Source organism: Pleurodeles waltl, chromosome 11 (genome assembly GCF_031143425.1).
Source record: "Pleurodeles waltl isolate 20211129_DDA chromosome 11, aPleWal1.hap1.20221129, whole genome shotgun sequence".
NCBI classification, from domain to species: domain Eukaryota; kingdom Metazoa; phylum Chordata; class Amphibia; order Caudata; family Salamandridae; genus Pleurodeles; species Pleurodeles waltl.
This window is the reverse complement of record NC_090450.1, coordinates 130,484,995-130,505,071: the sequence shown is the minus strand read 5'-3', so window position 1 is coordinate 130,505,071 and position 20,077 is coordinate 130,484,995. Positions and strand designations below refer to the sequence as shown.

The window sequence follows — 20,077 nt, the reverse complement described above, 5'->3', positions numbered from 1 at the left end:
CAGTAGAAGGTCAACTTGATTTTTTTAATCTTTTTCTGCACTTTCATTTTCTGCCTGACATTTTTAACTTACTCCTCATTCAACAGATCTCTGTCTGGGTCTCAAGCAGCAGCTGAAGAGTTTGACCTAGCCAAGCTGGAGACATACACTGTTAACCAGCTGAAGGGGTTCTGCAAGGGGATGGGAGTACCTACCCAGGGTGCCTCCAAAAAGGAGGAATACCGAAAGGCACTGAGGGCCTGGGCAGAAGCCCATTCACAAGAGAATGTTGAGGAGGAGGAGCCAGAGGATGGCCCCTCAGAGGATTTTTTGCCATAGTGGGGGATGTTACCACTGGAATTGTGCCCCCTGCTAAACCAGGGAGCAGCATATCCAGCCATGGCCTGACAACAGACAAAAGGAGGGAAGAGAGAGAATGTCAACTGCAAATGGCAAGGTTAAAAATTGAAGATGACATTGATAAGTGGTTAGCTGCTTATGAAGTTGCACTAAGGGCTCATGGGGTTTCTGAAGAGCAACGGGGGACAGCCTTGTGGTGGTATGTACCTGTAGTGGGGATGGACACACTTGTTGCATTTGATGCAAGGGATCAAAACACATATGCACCCTGAAAACCGTTTTACTTGCCAAGTTTGGCAGATACCTGTGAAGTACCATCAGATGGTCAGGGACAGCGCCAAACTCTCCACTCAGAACTGGGTAGACTTTTTTGATTTCTCCAGTAAGGCACTGAATGGATGGGTGCGGGCCGTAAAGTAGATGACTATTTGGGGGTTATAATTTGATCCTGAAAGAGCATATTTTCAGTGCTTGCTTTACAGAGTTGCACTAGCACCTAGTTGACAGTAAGCTGACTGATCCTAGAAAGCTTGCTGATGAGGCAGACCTCTGCGTTAGCACCAGAGTGTCGAAGAAGGTACCTGGGCGGGGACACCCACAAAGGTGGTCAGGGTTCCCACCAGGAGAAAGAGGGGGGAGAAAAACTTAAGAAGAAGGAGTTCTCAAAAGGCCCCCAAAACAATTCCCGGGGAGGGGTAGTAACCAGTCCCCACCTGAATCTGACAAAAAGCAATGGGTACTTTGACAAGAAGAAAGGGAAGTTTATCCCCAACTGCTTAGAGTGTTTCGAGCATGGACACTCCAAGGGCGACTCCCAGTGTCCCAAGGGGGCACAGGCCCCCACTGGAGGGCAGACCCCTGGGTTGGCTAGTGTAGTGCTCAAGGGGGGATAGTACCAGTTAGATTTGGGGAGCAGACAGAGGTGTCCCTAGTATCCCTGGGTGATGAGGAAATTGTGCCAAAAGCCCACATGCCTGCCAATACTTTGAAGTATAGGCAGTGGGTCACCATTAATGAGCAAAGGGTGGAGGCTCTGCGTGACTCAGGAGCCAGTATGACTACTGTCAGGGGTCAGCTGGTGTCCACAGAGCAGATCATCCCTAATACATTCCACTAGGTCATAGTCGCTGACAATCGTGAGAGCCACCTACTGGTAGCTCTGGTTCCCTTTGAGTGGCGGGGGGCTCTGGTACTCTAAATGCAGCTGTGAGTCCTGCCATGCCTGTAGATTGTCTGATAGACAGTGACCTTGAGCATACTACCTGGAAGGAGGTGGAGCTAAGGTCCCACCTGGAGGTGTTAGGTTTGCCTGAATGGGTCTGCGTGATCACATGGTCCATGGCTGCCCGGGAAGGGAGTCAAGGGCACCTGGAGCCTGGAACAATGGCCCTGACAGCAGCACAGTGGAAGAGCAAGGGGCAGAGGAAACCGACCCCAGAAGTTCCTGCGGTGGTTGACCAGGCTTCAGAAGAGGAGGCCCCTCAGCCAACTGGGGAAGACATTGCCGCCCTGGGTAACCTGCCTGAGCTTTCCGGCTGGTGAGTAGAGGTTGGGCCAACCAGGGAGGAATTCTGCCAAGCGCAGAAAGAGTGCCCTACTCTTGAGGCTCTGAGGCACGTGAAGCCTCTGGCAATCACCACATATATTGGGAGAATGATCTCCTCTACAGTGAGCCTAAGGTACCGGCCGCTGGGGCAGCACATGTGCTGGTGGTCTCCCAGTGATACCGGGCTTTCCTACTGTGCCTGGCTCACGACATTCTCCTGGCAGGACATTTGGGGCAAGACAAGACCTTTGCAAGGCTTCTCACCTACTTTTATTGGCCATGAATATGGGTATCTTTCTCTAGGTCCTGCCCAACCTGCCTGGCTAGTGGGAAGACAGGGAAAGGCTTAGGCGCCCCTGATCCCACTCCCTGTCATTGGCACCCCATTTGAAAGGGTGGGCGTGGACATCTTTGGTCCCTTGTACCCCAAAACCACTCTAGGCAACAGGTTTAGCCTGGTTTTGGTGGACCGTGCCACCCGCTATTGAGAGGCAATCCCTCTAAGGACAGGGACTGCACCGGTGGTGACTAGAGCTCTAATGGGGATATTTACCTGTGTGGGGTTCTCAAAGCAAGTTGTGTCTGACAGAGGCACAAACTTCATGTCAGAGTAAATGAAGTCCATGTGGGATGAGTGTGGGGTAACCTACCGGTTTACCACCCCTTACCATCCTCAAACCAATGGGCTTGTTGAAAGGTGCAACAAGACCCTGAAAGGCATGATCACTGGCCTGCCTGAGTCCATGAGGCATAAGTAGGACATTCTCTTGCCATGCCTTCTCTTTGCTTATAGGGAGATGCCCCGGAAAGTGGTGGCGTTCAGCTCCTTTGAACTTCTCCATGGATACCCTGTCAGGGGACCACTGAGCATAGTCAAGGAGGGGTGGGAGAAAGCTCCAAGGAAACCTCCCCAGGATGTGGTCAGTTACATGCTGACTCTCTGCAACCAGATGCAGGGTTTCAGGAAGAAGGCCAAGAGCAACCTCAAGGCCAGTCAAGAGGTGATGAAGGAATGGAATGACCAGAAGGCCACCCTTGTAGAGTTCTCACCTGTAGACAAAGTATTGGTGATGGAGCCAGTAGAACCTAGAGCTCTCCAGGACTGCTGGACTGGCCCATTCAAAGTCAAGGAGCAAAAGGAGGAGGCCACTTACCTAGTGGACCTTAAGACCCCCAGAAACCCCCTAAGGGTTCTCCACCACAACCGACAGAAACCTAATTTTGAGGGGTCTGAGGTCAGCATGCTTCTCGTGAAAGATGAGAGCATGGAAGAGGAGACTGACCCTCTCCCTGACCTCCTCTCTGCCAAGGAAGGTGATGGGTCAGTGGAGGGTGTTAATCTCTCTGACTCCCTGACTCTAGATCAGAGAAGATACTGCTACGAGTTGTTGGAGCAGTTCTCTTCCCTGTTCTCCCTCATGCCTGGGCTCACACACTTGTGTGTCCATGACATTGACACAGGAGACAGTCCAGCTGTAAAGAATAAAATGTAAAGGGTGTCAGATAAAGGGAGGTCCAGCATCAAGGATGAAGTTGCCAAGATGCTGGCGCTTGGGAGGATAGAGAAGTACAGCAGGGGCTGGTCCAGCCCGGTGGTGTTGGTTCCCAAGGCTGCTGCTCCTGCTCCTGATGCCAAGCCAGAACTTAGCTTCTGCGTGGATTTCCGGGGTCTCAACTCTGTCACAAAGACAGATCAGATGCTCACCCCATCCCGAGCTGATGAGCTCGTAGACAGGCTAGGCGCTGCCAATTTCCTTAGGACTTTTGACCTCACATCAGGATATTGGCAGATCACCTTGACTAAAGGGGCTCAAGAGAGATCTGCTTTTTCTACTCCGGAGCGCCATTACCATTTCAGAGTGATGCCCTTTGGATTGAAAAATGCCCCCGCTACCTTCCAACGGTTGGCTAATGGGGTCCTTTCTGGCAAGAATGCCTTCTGAGCAGCCTACCTATAAAACATTGCCATCTATAGTTCCAGCTGGGAAGAACACCTGCTCCACCTCAAGGAGATGCTTGCTGGCCTGACCATCAAGGCCAGTAAGTGTCAGATTGGGCAGGGTTCCGTGGTGTAGTTGGGACACCTAGAAGGTAGTGGCAAGGTGCAGTCCTTCCAGGCCAAGATTGAAACTATCAAGACCTGTCACCCACCTGGAACTCAAACAGAGGTGAGGGCCTTCTTAGAATTCACTGGATATTACCGCAGATTTGTTAAGGGATATGGCATCATAGTAGCCCTTTTAACAGAACTGACTTCCAAGAAACAACCTAGGTTGGTGAATTGGACAGAGGCTTGTCAGAAAGCCTTTGACTCCCTGAAGGAAGCCATGTGCCTGGCCCCCATGCTCAAGGCACCTGACTACTCCAGAAAATTCATCATGCAGACAGACGCTTCCAAGTATGGCATAGGGGTGGTCCTAGCACAGCTGAATGAGGAGGGCCTAGACCAGCCAGTAGTCTTCATTAGCAGAAGACTATTACCATGGGAACAGAGATGTGGTGCTATTGAGAGAGAAGCATTTGCTGTGGTCTGGGCACTGAAGAAGCTGAGACCATACCTGTTTGGGACTCACTTCTGGGTTCAGACAACCCACATGTCCCTCAGATGGTTCATGCAAATGAGGGACAAAAATCCTAAACTCTTGAGGTGATCCATTTCCCTACAGGGATGGGCTTTACGATGGAGCATGGCCCGGGATTAACCACGCCAATGCTGATGGTCTCTCCAGATACTTCCGCCTTAGTGATGAGAGCTCCCAGGGGGTTGGGTAGCTTTCCCCACTTTTAGATGGGGGGGACAAATGTTAGACCTGTCAGCCTTAGGGTGGTCACCCCTAACATTTTGCCTGCCTCCTTCTACTTTTTAACACTGTTTTTCTGGTTTTAGGACTCTGCGCACTTTGCCACTGCTAACCAGTGCTAAAGTGCATATGCTCTCTCCCTTAAAACATGGTGACATTGGCTCATACCCAATAGGCTTTTTTAATTTACTCATAAGTCCCTAGTAAAGTGCACTACATGTGCCCGGGCCTATAGATTAAATGCTCCTAGTGGCCCTGCAGCACTGATTGTGCCACCCACTTAAATAGCCCATTAACCATGGCTCAGGTCTGCCATTGCAAGGCCCGTGTGTGCAGTTTCACTGCCAATTTGACTTATCACTTAAAAGTACTTGCCAAGCCTTAAACTCCCCTTTTTCTACATATATGGCACTCCTAAGGTAGGACTTAGGTAACCCATAGGGCACGATGCTATGTAGATAAAAGGCAGGACATATACCTGTATAGTTTATATGTCCTGGTAGTGTAAAACTCCTAAATGTGTTTTTCATTGCTGTGAGGCCTGCTCCTTTCATAGGCTAACATTATGACTACCGTCATATACTGTTTGAGTGGTAGATTCTGATTTGAAATGAGTAACAGGGTCATATTTAGCATGGCCAGAATGGTATTACAAAATCCTGCAGACTGGTGAAGTTGGATTCAATATTACTATCTTAGAAATGCCTCTTTTATAAAGTGTGCATTTCTCTGCACCTAAATCCTTCTGTGCCTTACAATCCACCTCTAGCTAGGTTAACTGACAGCTCCCTTGTGCATTTCACTCAGGCATCCCCAAACAGTCACACCTGCACACATCTGCACACTGAATGGGTCTTCCTGGGCTGGAGGGCCTGACACTTACATGTCAAAGAACAGTGGTCTGCCCTCACAGTACGGACTGCAAAAACCCCTACTGGGACCCTGGCAGACAGGATGGAACAGAAAGGGGAACTTGTGCACTTCTAAGCCACTCTTTGAAGTCTCCCCCACTTCAAAGGCACATTTGGGTATTTAAACCAGGTCTCTGACCTTACCAGCTCAGACACTTCTCTTGACAAGATATCTACTGGGAAAGGAACTCTGAACCAGAACCTGAAACCTGCTGAGCGAAGCTGCCAGGCTGCCCAAAAGACTCACCCAACTGCTTTGCTGTAAAGGACTGCTGCCTTGCTGTAGTCCTGCTGCCTTGCTGCCCTCTGGCTCTGCTGAGAAGTGCTCTCCAAGGGCTTGGATTGAGCTTGCCTCCTGTTTCCTGAAGTCTCAGGGCCAAAAAGACTTAATCTCTGCAAAGAGCTCCTTGTGCAGTGAAAATAGACGCACAGCCTGGTGGACTTGACGCACAGCCTGCCCTGTGGTGAGAAAATCACAGCATTGCTGAGCCAAAACGACGCAGCCCGACTTCCTGCAAGAAGAATTGATGCAGCGCCTGCACTGCAACAGAAATATCATGGATCGATGCAGCTCCTGTGACTTTGTCCTGCACGCTGAGGATTTCTCTGCTTCATCCCCAGGGTGTCCAGATACCCCACAACCCGAAGGGGATCCAAGTCTACACGCCGGAAATTGACGTAAAGCCCTTGCTCCATGGAAAAGCATTGATGCATCATCTGTGTGCGCCCAGAGAAACCGACGCACACCTCTCTGTTTTCCATGCATCTCCTCCGCTGCAGTCCTGTGTGGATAATTTAGACGCAAACTAGGTACTTTGTGCTCGCAAGAGACCCCTGTTGTTTTTAAGAACTAAAAGACTCTATTTATCATTACAAAAGAGATATTTCAACTTGTATTTATCAAATCTTGATTGTTTCGAAATTAATCTACTCAGATAAATATTCTATATTTTTCTAAACCTGTGGTGTATTTTTGTGGTGTTTGCACTGTGTTATTGCATGGGTTATTGCACAAATACTTTACACATTGCCTTCTAAGTTAAGCCTGACTGCCCAGTGCCAAGCTACCAGAGGATGGGCACAGGATAATTCGGATTGTGTGTGACTTACCCTGACTAGAGCGAGGGTCCTTGCTTGGACAGGGGGTAACCTGAATGCCAACCAAAGACCCCATTTCTAACAAATATGCATAAAGGACAAAAGCTGGGAATGGCAGTATTTGACTACTGTGTTGACATGATCCTGTATTGCTACATCTGAGTCTAACTTTACCCCAAGGTTTTTATAGAATTTGCTTGAGCTGGTTTTGGATCCCAAAACAAGCGCCAAAGAGATCTATTCCCTGTCTCGTTGGCATTTGGAATGGAATGTGCCATTAATATTCAAATCATGTTTTGTCCATTTTTTAAGAAACCTGGGGGCATATTTACAAGCCCATAGCACCTCCTTGCTCCACGTTAGCGTCATTCTTTTTACACTGATGTGGCATTAAGGAGGCATCTTTGCTACGCAATATGTACCAAGGAGCACAATGCATGCATTCCCCCGCTTTGTATACTCTTGCACCACATTATGCCTGCGCCAGGCATGATGTATGCAATGGGACATTGCGATGTAGAAGGTTTGCAAAAATGGCGCAATAACATTTACAAGCTTTCACTGCACAATTTTTGGTGCCAATTTTAACTCCTGCTCAAAGCAGGCGTTAAAATTACACACCCATAGTAACCTATGGGCCGCTTTGTACTTTGCTGCACTAGTGTCAACATTTTCGATGCTAGTACAGCAAAGCCCCACAGCAGTGTCAAAAATTCTCATGCTATCGGCCTAACAACCACCATGGTGCACCGTACCTTAAATATGACACCACCATTGTATCTTTAGGGGCTGGTAGGGCGATGCAAAAAGAATGGCACATCATCTATGATGCACCACTTTCTTGTCAACATGCCCATTGGAACTATAAAAGTTCAATCAGACCTTTTCATGCTTCGACTAGTGCCCCTCATGTTTCACCAACATCTTTTTGGTAGGTGCAGTAACCCACTGTGCTATGTAACCACTCCTCACCGAATGTAGACCTTGGGGGTCCAGCTGAGAACTGAATGTCCTTAAAGCTTACAAATAAGTGAACGTTTTTACTCTGCAATATTTTGTGGTAATGTGAATTTATTGGTGGATGAATCTACAATGATGGCATTATTATTACATTGAACAGGTTCTAAATATTCTTAATTGTGGGTACTAATGAAATGTCTTCTAGAGGATAATGTTGCTTGTATTGTTGAAATTCCTTTCTCTTCTAAAACATGGCCTATTATGTGCAAGTTTAAATGATTGAAAATTGAAAAACTTGTTTTTTTGTTTGTTTCCAGTCAGGAATTTGGAATGGATATGGAGAATAATATAGAAAAATATCATATGAATCTACAACCACTGGAATCAAAGGTGAAAATGTAAGTATGGCCAAACTAATGAATAAGAATCTATGGATTGACACTGTATCAAAGGGTAAACAGATATGTACCACATATATTGGTAGTGGAGCATTGACTTAGAATGGGATTTGTTTTGCGGGTGAAGGAGAGATCAATGTCACACATCACACATAGGTTGCAGAATTACTTTCTGGAAATGGAGGCACGTCCAATTATTGTGAACAAACCATAGCTAAAGAAAAAGGGTTAAATGGCAGCTAGCCATCTGAAAATTGTCCCCTTTCAAGTAAATCCATTCTTCCTGTTTCCAATAATGAATGTATAATGGACAACATGTCACATATAGAAAATCCCCAAAATGATCCTTCATTGTGAGATGGATCTGGGTATCATTGACATACATGTGGAATTCAAACTTGTGAGTATCTAGAAAACAGGTGAGGAGAGTCATGTGCAATATGAAGAATGTTGGACATGTGGCCGCTCCTTGAGGTACTGTACATGTGATGATGGTGATTATGGGGAAATAGGAGTCTAGTTTAACTGAAGTCATGTTTCCAATCTATCAAGAGCACATTTTATTGTCCACTGTATTTTATGTAGGTGATACAGCTACAGAATTAGAACACAATGATTGCCATCTTGATGAGGGTTGAGTAATTCTTTCCTAGTGTTCAAAGATATTATTTCAGTACAGCAACACATTTTTAAATCAGATGGGAAGTGACTTAACAGGCATTTTGACTACAGGTTTAGAGGTAGTTGATGCATGGTAACTATGTCCAGTGTCTTTGCAACAACTGTTAGACCTGAGCTACGTTTATAAATAGAAAGGCAGCTAGGAGTCAAAGTGAGTTTCTTCAGGAGTGTAGGTATGATTGTGTTTTAAATGTGCTGGGTAATATTCTCAGTGGAAAATTAGGTGATGATTAGACTAGCAATAATGGGGTTGACATTTACCAAACCTAAGTCATTGGCCTTAGCATTGTGTAGGTCCCATAAAAGAGAGAATATTTTGAAGAGGAACATCATTTACATAGAGGGGAGAACGAAAACGACATTAGAAGGTTGGGAACATAGTGACTAACAACTTAAGTTACTGTGCTTGTGTTCTCATTAGGGGATAATTCAAACATTTAGGCCCTCATTTATATATTTTGATGCTAAACTGCGCTAACACAGTTTATTGTCAAAAAGTATACCGCCAGTTAGCACCATCTCAAGACGCCAGCCGGGCGTCATATTTATGGGATGATGGTAGCAGGTGGTAAAACCCAGCTAGCGTCATAAAGAAGGATGCTAGCCAGGTGGGGGAGGCGTAGGGTGAGCAGGGGGTTTAGCATCAAAGGATGACGCTAGTATGGTTAGAGGCATAAATAATGCCTCTAACCAGACTAGCGTCATTTTCTGATGTTAAAACCCCATGGACATGACTCCTGTCTTGCTCACCACCCCAAAGGCCGTGCCTAGGGGACATATGTCCCCTGGGCATGGCCATTGGGCCCAGTGCCATGTAGGGGGGCCCAAGTTAGGCCCCCCATGACACCACAAAAAAAATATAAAATACTTACCTTTAACCACCTATACTTACCTGGGATGGGGTCCCTCATCCTCCACTGTCCCTCTGCTGTGGGTGAGGGTGTCCCTGGGGCTAGGGAAGGGCACCTGTGGGCTCTTGTCATGGTCTCTGACCATGGAAAAAGGCCCACAGGTACCCTAACGCCTGCCCTGACCCAGACGTTAAATAATGGCACAAAGCAAGCTTAGTGCCATTATTTAAGGCCCCCATCCCCCGTGCTTGATTTTAGCATGGGGATAAATATGGCGCTGAGGCCATATCATAATTTTTTGCCCAGGAATGCCTACCTTGCATTTCATTGATGCAAGGTAGTTTTCCACAGCAAAAAAAATACTTTAACTCCAATATTTTGGTGCTAGACATGTCTAGTGCCAAAATATAAATATGGAGATAAGTTTGTGCTGAATTAGCGTAAAAAAGAAGGAAGCTAATTCTGGGCAAACATAGTATAAAAATGCCCCTTTAATGTGTTAATGTAGCCCCCTAATCCTGGTTGTCACCTATATATTTTATCCTCCTGGGGGTCAGCAGATCATCATGTCTATGATCTCATATAAATAATTTCTTTTTTTAAATGCAGCCTCTTTCCTTGAAGGAAACAGGGCTGTGCTGACAGAAAATGTTTACTTTTTTAAATGTGTTTGTTTAAGAGTTAGCAGAGGTCTCCAGAACCACTGCCTACTCCCCTACAAACTTGTTTTTAACATTCATAAAAGGGGTACCCCTTGAGAATGGGTTACCACCTCCATAGGGGAATCAGTAACTTCTCAGGGTTCTGTGACCAAAATTGCTAAACATGCCCCTTTCCAAATTGCGATTCGTTATTCAATTCTAAACCCATTTTGATATTATGTAACCATTTACCAAATCACAAAATGTGTTCAGTACATAGAAATCCATTTAGCAGTTGTAACCCTTGTTATAGTGAATTGCAGAATCTGCAAGTGCTTAGTGACTCCTTACCTCTTGACCTAAATGTCTCATTCAAATATAAAATTCAATTTGCCTGATACATGTTTACTATTGTCATAATTTCCTTCATTCATCTTTTTTGCCATTACAAAAATAAAATTACTAACTCACAATTTCGCATCATTTGATTTAACTTTATAAGCCCTGCAAAATTTAACGAATTGAAAGCTGACCTTTTCAGCTGTGGGAAAGGTGTCCCACTGGTTGTTCAAGGCTGTCCAGGACAGCACAAGCACTGCAACTACTCAGGATAGTTTATTGTCCCTTTTTCCAAAATCTCAGGAATCTCCTGAACTGCCACAGAATTCCTGTCACCTACCTACACTGGTGCCCAATGCCCTGCCCCTTTTCCCCTGCATTCCATAATTTATTCAGCCCCCTGCTCCTCCTACCAAGGTGACCCCAAGAAGGGCTGCATCCATGCTTCTCCGACATTTTCTACATGAGGACGCATCACCTACAGTACATCCTGTGGCAAGAAACAGTTACTTACAGTGGTTAAAGTTCACCTTGGGTGACCTTTGAAACTGCACCCCCCTTCACTTAAGTAAAACTGTTCACACTTTACCCGACTTTGCTGATCCTTTCACTTTTAACAAGAGTGATTCCGCTTAGGTTTGCAGTAGCTTCTAGACTGTACACCAAACCCTATTAAAATGTTGCCTTTTCTTTTTCATAGAGACATTTCGTAGACAAACTTATTGCTATTTGTTAATGCTACATATTCAGGTGATCAATTACATCTGGTCTAATTCCTTCTGTTGCTTAATAGTCATTTAGCTCGAAAATCGAAAATACTCCAAATAAAGCCAAGCAGACGTCACACTGTTGAGTCACTTTTTTAACCCTAAATGTACACTTTCATAATTAACTTGCATATAACCTTAAGGAGGGGGGAGGGCGTAAAAAGTATCAACTGTTTTCTTCTAAACCTCTTCATTTAAGAGAGTCAAATCAAAATCTTCCCAAAAATGCGTTTTCCAATAATCTCAGAGTACTAGCACACCTAAGTAATATGTATAGCTCTGGTTACATTCTGCATTTTGAGCTATACCTCCAAAGATCTGAACACGAACATTTGAGTTAGGTGCTCATTATCTACCCAAGATGCTGTCTCGAAATTTCCCATAAAATCAAAAGCATCTATGGAAACAGCGCAATAAATAATCAACCTACGACATAATAAATCAGCCCCCAGTTTTTATTTGAAAATTGGTTATTGTATAGTACCACAGATTGATAAGAGTGCTATTTATTATTTATCTTCCTGTTTTATAATCAATTCTTCGACTTTGATCATGTTCATCTTGCCCTAATTTTGTCATCCATGGAGCACTGTATCATTTTCACATTCATCGCTCCCAAAAACGACAAGACTGAGGCCCAGATTTATACTTGCTTTGCGCCGAATTTGCGTTTTATTTTACGGAAATTTGGCGCAAACCTAACTCCATATGAAAACTTTGACGCTAGACCTGTCTAGTGCCAAGGTTTTAGAGTTAAAGTCATTTTTTGCTTGCAGGAAACTACCTTGCGTCAATGAGATGCAAGGTAGGGGTTCTCATGGAAAAAATGACGATATGGTCTTAGCGCCATATTTATCCTCCAAAACACGCACGGGGAAGGGTACTTAAATAATGGTGCTAAGCTTACTTGGCGCCATTATTTAATGCCTGGGTCAGAGCAGGCATTAGAGGACCTGTCTGCCTATTTGCATGGTCAGAGACCATGGAATGGGCTCACAGCTGCCCTTCCCTAGCCCCAAGGACACCGCCACCCACACCAGAGGGCAGCCACAGGATGGTGGGACGCCATCCCAGGTAAGTAAGGTAAGCACAGGTAAGTATTTTTTTTATTTTCAAAGTGCCATGGAGGCTAACTTGGGCTCCCGTACATGGTACTGGGCCCAATGGCCATGCCCAGGGGACACATGTCCCCTGGGTATGGCCATTTGGGTGGTGGGCATGACTCCTGTCTTTATTAAGACAGGAGTCATGTCCATGGGGGTTTTACATCAAAAACATGACGCTAGTCTGGTTAGAACCATTTTTATACTTCTGACCATACTAGTGTCATCCTTTGACGCACACCTCCTGTTCCCCCTACGCCTCCCCATCTGGCTAGCATCCTTTTTCATGTCGCTAGCCAGGCCTTACTGCTGGATACCGTCATTCCATTTATATGATGCCCGGCTGGCGTCTTGAAATGGTGCTAGCCGGTGGTATACTTTTTAATGCAAAACTGCATTGGCGCATTTTTGCGTGAATAAGTATCAATATGGGCCCGATTGCTGGCATCTCACTAGTTGTGCTTTTAAGTGCATACCGGTAGTTGAAACATTTCTATGAATATATATGCTGACAACATATATTTCATATACAAGAGATTGTTGTATAGCTATTTTAGCCATGTTTTAGACACGCTGGTTTTAAGCTAACTAGGCCTGCCACTGTGCACTTTAACCCTGTTACATTTTATTCAGCATTGCTTTATTTTTCTTGCAATAGCAATATTAGCGGTACTGTTTTATTTTCTTTAGCGCATTGTACTTTCACCTATGAAAGCATTACGTTCTTAGGACATTTATTTCACTTTGTGCTTTCTCCAGGGCTACAGCCAGATAGGATTGCCAACAAACATGGTATGCTGTGTCTCCAACATTCACAGAAAACACATACTCATACGTGGGGACCTTTTCTTAGAATGTCAGCTGTTTTATTATAAAAACACCCCTTTTGTCCTAGACATGGTAGAGGGAGATTCCAGCCAGATGACCACGACTGTATGCTGATTGCTGATTGCTTCACCGCAGCTACTTGCCTAGGTGGCCAAACTCCTGATCCACATGGTGACAGTATCTCTCTAGACTCCAGGTATGAGGGAAGGTGTACCCCCAGGGGGAAACCTGAAGGGCAGATTAGTCTTATTATGCTGTGCTCAGACATAGGGGGTCATTCCGACCCTGGCGGTCCATGACCGCCAGGGCCGGGGACCGCGGAAGCACTGCCAACAGGCTGGCGGTGCTTCCTGGGCCATTCTGACCGCCGCTGTCAGAAAAGGGCAACCGGCGGGTTCCCGCCGGTTTACCCCTGGCCCAAGGAATCCGCCATGGCGGCGCTGCTTGCAGCATCGCCATGGGGATTCCGACCCCCTTCCCGCCATCCTGGTCCTGGCGGTAAATACCGCCAGGAACAGTATGGCGGGAACGGGTGTCGTGGGGCCCCTGGGGGCCCCTGCACTGCCCATGCCACTGGCCTGGGCAGTGCAGGGGCCCCCTCACAGGGCCCCATAATGATTTTCAGTGTCTGCAAAGCAGACACTGAAAATCACGACGGGTGCCACTGCACCTGTCGCACACCAGCAACTCCGCCGGCTCCATTCGGAGCTGGCTTCATCGTTGCTGGGCCTTTCCCGCTGGGCCGGAGGGCGGCCTTTTGGCGGTCGCCCGCCGGCCCAGAGGGAAAGTCAGAATGACCGCCGCGGTCATTTGACCGCGGTACGGTCTTTTGGCGGTCTCCGCCCGGCGGGCGGCACCCGCCGCCCACCGGGGTCGGAATGACCCCCAGAGTGTAGGTAGGAGAAATATGTGCATCACTCATAGTAACACTATGGTAGGAATATTCTTGTGTTTTACTCTGTTGGTAACCTATTTGCTTTTATTGTGTTTCATTATCCTAGTTATTGCAATGAACGCCTTTTTATTTACGATGCAGTCATTTCAATAAATCCTTATTGAACTATACTATGCCTCTGTCGTCTTTGCCTGCATGAGACTTTTTGTAACTGAGAGAAAGGAATGGAATCTGATCGGCCACGAGTCCCCTGAGGAGTCATCTTGTCTGCGCCCGGTTGCCACAATCATCTTGGCTGGAGATGAGGCGTTGCTAGTTAGCTGGAGAACCTAGATTCGGCGGACAGGCATCATGTGGCGTGGAATTCTACTTAGTAGTCACAATACATGTGATCCTGTTTCTCAAATCAAGTAGCCTCATTAGCATAATGAGAACCTACACAACAATATCATCAGTTTAATCTTTCCCATTAGTATGTATCTGCAGATCCTTGTGTTATTGTCAGCAATGACCATTCATAGCTTATTTAGAAGCAGTTCTCATGTTATCTACAGTAGATTCAGATATTCTGCGGATTTTGCATCCCATAGTTTTTGCTTCAACCCAGCAAACACATTATGACAATATTGTGGAACCATTGAACTTATCAGACACCTACAACTATAACCAGATATTAATAGAATACATGAGGGCATCTCATGCTGACTTCAGAGAAGGACGAGATGCTTTTTAAATGCTAGAAGCTGAACGTGGCAGGACACCAGTTGAGAATTTCTTCAGAACCTCAATTTTATTGCTCTCAAATGTATTCTTCTGTTGCCAGCTGGACATGTGGACCATTTCTCCTTTTATAGTCTGTTCATCTATATATTCTTCAAATAACTGTCCCCATTGTAGACAGATTGCCTTGCTCAAAAATCTTGGTATACAAACATGTCAAGTGAAAGGTCTCATTTCCAAGCCACTCGTGGAAAGATAATTAGTTTAAAAAAAGTAATCTGAGAATTGAATTCCATTTAGATCGTGTATCACCTAGAAAATATTCAAAATATTCCCTCTAGTTAGATTAAATTCATATTTATAGGTAAGTTAAGAATCAGCAAAACCCGGTTAAAGCAAGGCAGCTGTTTAATTTCTTACTGTAACCCGTTTTACCTGCTAGAATAGTTTCTCGAAAGTGAGCATATCCCCTGCTAGAGTCATCTGACTCACAAATGTCCAGGTCATAAGGGTACGTTCCCACTCTGCTTTAGAACGTACCTCTGAAAGTGTTTTTCATTCATATACATCGCAGGCGTAGCCCACCGTGATAAACCTACATATGGTGAGTCACTACATTCTGAGAAATCACTGGCGTGTGATTTGGGTAAACTGTTGATTTTTCAAAAAATATTCATTTTATTTTCTAGATTTGCCATAAGCCAGTTGTTAGACCTGACAGCCTTAGGGTAGTCACCCCTAACTTTTTGCCTGCCTCCCTCCACTTTTTGGACACTGTTTTTGCTGTTTTTTAGACTCTGCGCACTTTATCACTGCTAACCAGTGCTAAAGTGCATATGCTCTCTCCCTTAAAACATGGTAACCTTGAATCATACCTGATTAGACTATTAGTTTACTTATAAGTCCCTAGTAAGGTGCACTTCATGTGCATAGGGCTGGTAAATTAAATGCTACTAGTGGGCCTGCAGCACTGGTTGTGCCACCCACTTAAGTAGCCCCTTTTTCCTTGTCTCAGGCCTGCCATTGCAAGGCCTGTGTGCGCAGTTTCACTGCCACCTCGACTTGGCATTTAAAAGTACTTGCCAAGCCTAGAACTCCCCTTTTTCTACATATAAGTCACCCTTAATGTGTGCCCTAGGTAACCCATAGAGCAGGGTGCTGTGTAGGTAAAAGGCAGGACATGTACCTGGGTAGCTATATGTCCTGGTAGTGTAAAACTCCTAAAATCGTTTTTACACTACTGTGAGGCCCGCTCCCTTCATAGGCTAACATTGGGGCTGCCCTCATACACTGTTGAAGTGGCAGCTGCTTATCTGAAAGGAGCAGGAAGGTCATATTTGGTATGGCCAGAATGGTAATACAAAATCCTGCTGACTGGTGAAGTCAGATCTAATATTACTATTCTAGAAATGCCACTTTTAGAAAGTGAGCATTTCTTTGCACTTAAATCTTTCTGTGCCTTACAATCCACGTCTGGCTGGGCTTGGTTGACAGCTCCTTGTGCATTCACTCAGACACACCCCAAACACAGGGTACTCAGCCTCACTTGCATACATCTGCATTTTGAATGGGTCTTCCTGGGCTGGGAGGGTGGAGGGCCTGCTCTCACACAAAGGACTGCCACACCCCCTACTGGGACCCTGGCAGACAGGATTGAACTGAAAGGGGACCTGGTGCACTTCTTAGCCACTCTTTGAAGTCTCCCCCACTTCAAAGGCACATTTGGGTATAAAACAGGGCCTCTGCCCTACCTCATCAGACACTTGCTGGAGAAGAAACCTGAACCAGAAACTACATCCTGCCAAGAAGAACTGCCTGGCTGCTCAAAGGACTCACCTGCCTGCTTTCTACAAAGGACTGCTGTCTTGCTGTTGCCCTGCTGCCTTGCTGAACTCTTGTCTGGCTGTGAAAGTGCCCTCCAAGGGCTTGGATAGAGCTTGCCTCCTGTTCCCTGAAGTCTCAGGACCAAAAAGACTTATTTTTTTCACTTGGACGCTCCGTGCGCCGAAAAAATTCGACGCACAGCCTGTTCCGCGGCGAGAAAAACGCCGCACACCGAAGCTGACCGACGCGACGCTCTGGGGATGATCGAAAATCCGACGCACGGCGTTGCAAGGATAACGCCGCCCGACCTCTAGAGGAGAAATCGACGCGACGCCTGCCGTGAGATCGTAATTTCAACGCGCAGCCCCGCAGACCGACGTCTAGAGGAGAAATCGACGCGACGCCTGCCGTGAGATCGTAATTTCGACGCGCAGCCCCACAGACCGACGCGCAGAAGGAGAACAAGCAGGAAAATCCACGCACAGACCCGGGACATCTGGTAATCCCCGCGATCCACAGAAAGAGACTGTCCGCGCGCCGGAAAACGACTCACGACTTCCCCGCGTGGAAAATAACGACGCGAGTCCGTGTGTGCTGGGGAGAAATCGACGCACACACCCTTTTTCCACGCACCTCTTCCTTTGTGGCCCTCTGAGGAGATTTTTCCACGCTAAACCAGGTACTTGTGCTTGAAAGAGACTTTGTTTATATTCTAAAGACTTAAGAGACTTTATATCACTTTTCAGTGATATCTCTACAATTTCCCATTGCAACTTTATTCTTTTTGACCTACAATTATCCTGATAAATATTATATATTTTTCTAAACACTGTGTTGTGTATTTTTGGGGTGCTATATGGTGGTATTGTATGATTTATTGCACAAATACTTTACACATTGCCTTCTAAGTTAAGCCTGACTGCTCGTGCCAAGCTACCAGAGGGTGGGCACAGGATAATCTTGGATTGTGTGTGACTTACCCTGACTAGAGTGAGGGCTTTTGCTTGGACAGAGGGTAACCTGACTGCCAACCAAAAACCCCATTTCTAACATTGGTGATCAGTGGTGAGGATAGGACTTGTATTTGTGCAGTGACATACAGTAGCTAAGTATTTCACTACCTACCCACAGTTGAAGGTCAACTTGGTTTTTATCTCTTTTTGCAAATCCGTTTTTTCTCCTGACAATTTTCAAAAACTAAATCCTCACTCAACATGTCTCTGACTGGGTCTCAGACAGGGGACTTTGACCTAGTACAGTTGGATACATATACGGTCAAACAACTAAGAGGATTCTGCAGGGCATTGAGGGTACCCACCCAAGGGGCCTCCAGAAAGGAGGACTTTCAAGTGGCGCTGAGGGCCTGGGCAGAAGCCCATTTAGAGGATGATGAGGAAGAGGAGCCAGAAAATGGCCCCTCAGAGGAATTTTCACTATCTGTGGATGGTGTTACCACTGCAATTGTGCCCCCTTCCAGACCAGGGAGCAGTGTCTCTATGCAAAGCCTGACTGCAGAGGAAAGGAGAGAAGAAAGGGAGTTCCAATTGCAAATGGCAAAACTGAAAATTGAGGCTCAACAGGAGGAGAGAAGGGCAGAAAGGGAAGCCAAGCAAGCTGAGGCTGAAAGAGCAGCCAAACAAATTGAAGCCGAAAGAGAAACCAAACAGGTGGAGGCTGAGAGAGCTTTGGCTGAAAAGAAACTATTGTTGGCTCACGAACTGAGTCTCAAGGAGCTGGAGATCAAGGCAAGACAGTCTGAATCCAGCAATAATGGTGGCAGCATACTGACAGGACCTGCTGGAGAAAAGAAGGTTCGTATACCCAAAAATGTGGTGCCCAGTTTTGTGGTGGGAGAGGACATAGATAAATGGTTAGCTGCTTATGAAGATGCACTAAGGGCTCATGAGGTTCCTGAAGGGCAATGGGGGGTAGCTATGTGGGGTTATGTACCGCCATTGGGGAGGGATACACTCCTCACATTGGATCCACCTGATCAAAACACATACCCACTTCAGAAAGCCACTTTACTTGCCAAGTTTGGGCTGACCCCTGAGGGATACCGTCAGAGGTTCAGGGACAGCACCAAACAAACAACACAAACATGGGTAGATTTCTTTGACTTCTCCAGTAAGGCACTGAATGGATGGGTGCGGAGCAACAAAGTAGCTGATTATAAAGGTTTATATGACTTGATTCTAAGAGAGCATATGCTTAATCCTACTTATACAGAGTTGCGCCAGCACTTAGTGGATAGCAAGCTGACTGATCCCAGGAAGCTTGCTGAGGAGGCGGACCTCTGGGTTAGCACCAGAGTGTCCAAGAAGGTACCTGGGAGGGACTCCCACAAAGGTGGTCACAAAGAAGAAAGAGGGGGGAGATAAACTTGCAGATAAGGAACTCTCCAAAGACCCCCAAAAGAATTCCCAGGGAGGGGTTGGCAACCCTTCCTTTTCCAAATTTGGAAACATCTGGGACATATGACAGGTCAGGGAAATCTAACCCCAAATGCATGGAGTGTTACCAGTATGGTCACTATAAAGGCGACCCCCAGTTCCCCAAGAGGGCACCGTCCACTACCGGACAGGCACCTGGGTTGACTAGTGTAGCGCTCGGGGGGAGATGGACCCAGATAGCTTTGGGGAACAGGTAGAGATTTCCCTAGTGTCCCTGGGAGAAGGAGAAATGGTGCCCAAGGTCCACATGCCCAAAAATACTTCCAAGTACCGGCAGTGGGTCACCATTGATGGGCAGAAGGTGGAGGCTCTGCGTGACACAGGAGCCAGTATGATTACTATCAAGAGTCAGCTGGTGTCAACAGAGCAGATAGTACCTAATACATTCCACCAGGTCATAGTCGCTGACAATCGCGAGAGTCACCTACCGGTGGCTCTGGTTCCCTTTGAGTGGGGGGGCCTCTGGTACTCTGAAAGCAGCTGTGAGTCCTGCCATGCCTTTAGATTGTCTGTTAGGCAATGATCTTGAGCATACTGCTTGGAAAGAAGTGGAGCTCAAGTCTCACCTGGAGATGTTAGGGTTACCTGAGTGGGTCTGCATGACCACACGGTCCATGGCTGACCGCGAGGGAAGTCAAGGGCGTCTGGAGCCTGGAACTATGGCCCAGAGAGCTGCCAAGAGGAGGGACCAGGGGCGCGGGGAACCGGCCCCAGAAGTTCCCGCAGTGGCTGATGGGGCTCCTGAGGAGGAGGCTCCCGAGCCAACTGGGGAAGACATTGCCACCCTAGGTGACTTACCTGAGCTTGCTGGCTGGCAAGTTGAGGGTGGACCCACCAGGGAGGAATTCTGCAAGGCGCAGAAAGAATGTCCCACTGTAGACGGTCTGAGGAAACAAGCCTCAAACCAGGAGGCAGGTGACAC

The 20,077-nt window shown here is 46.5% G+C and overlaps 1 protein-coding gene across 1 annotated transcript in view; it reads left to right on the top strand.

Moving 5' to 3' along the window:
• Positions 1–20,077, top strand: part of IQCJ (IQ motif containing J) — a 701,797-nt gene that overhangs the window by 547,969 nt on the left and 133,751 nt on the right. The window contains exon 3 of the mRNA XM_069212622.1: positions 7,973–8,053. Coding sequence (XP_069068723.1) covers positions 7,973–8,053 — 81 coding nt within the window. The remainder of the gene's footprint in view (positions 1–7,972; positions 8,054–20,077) is intronic.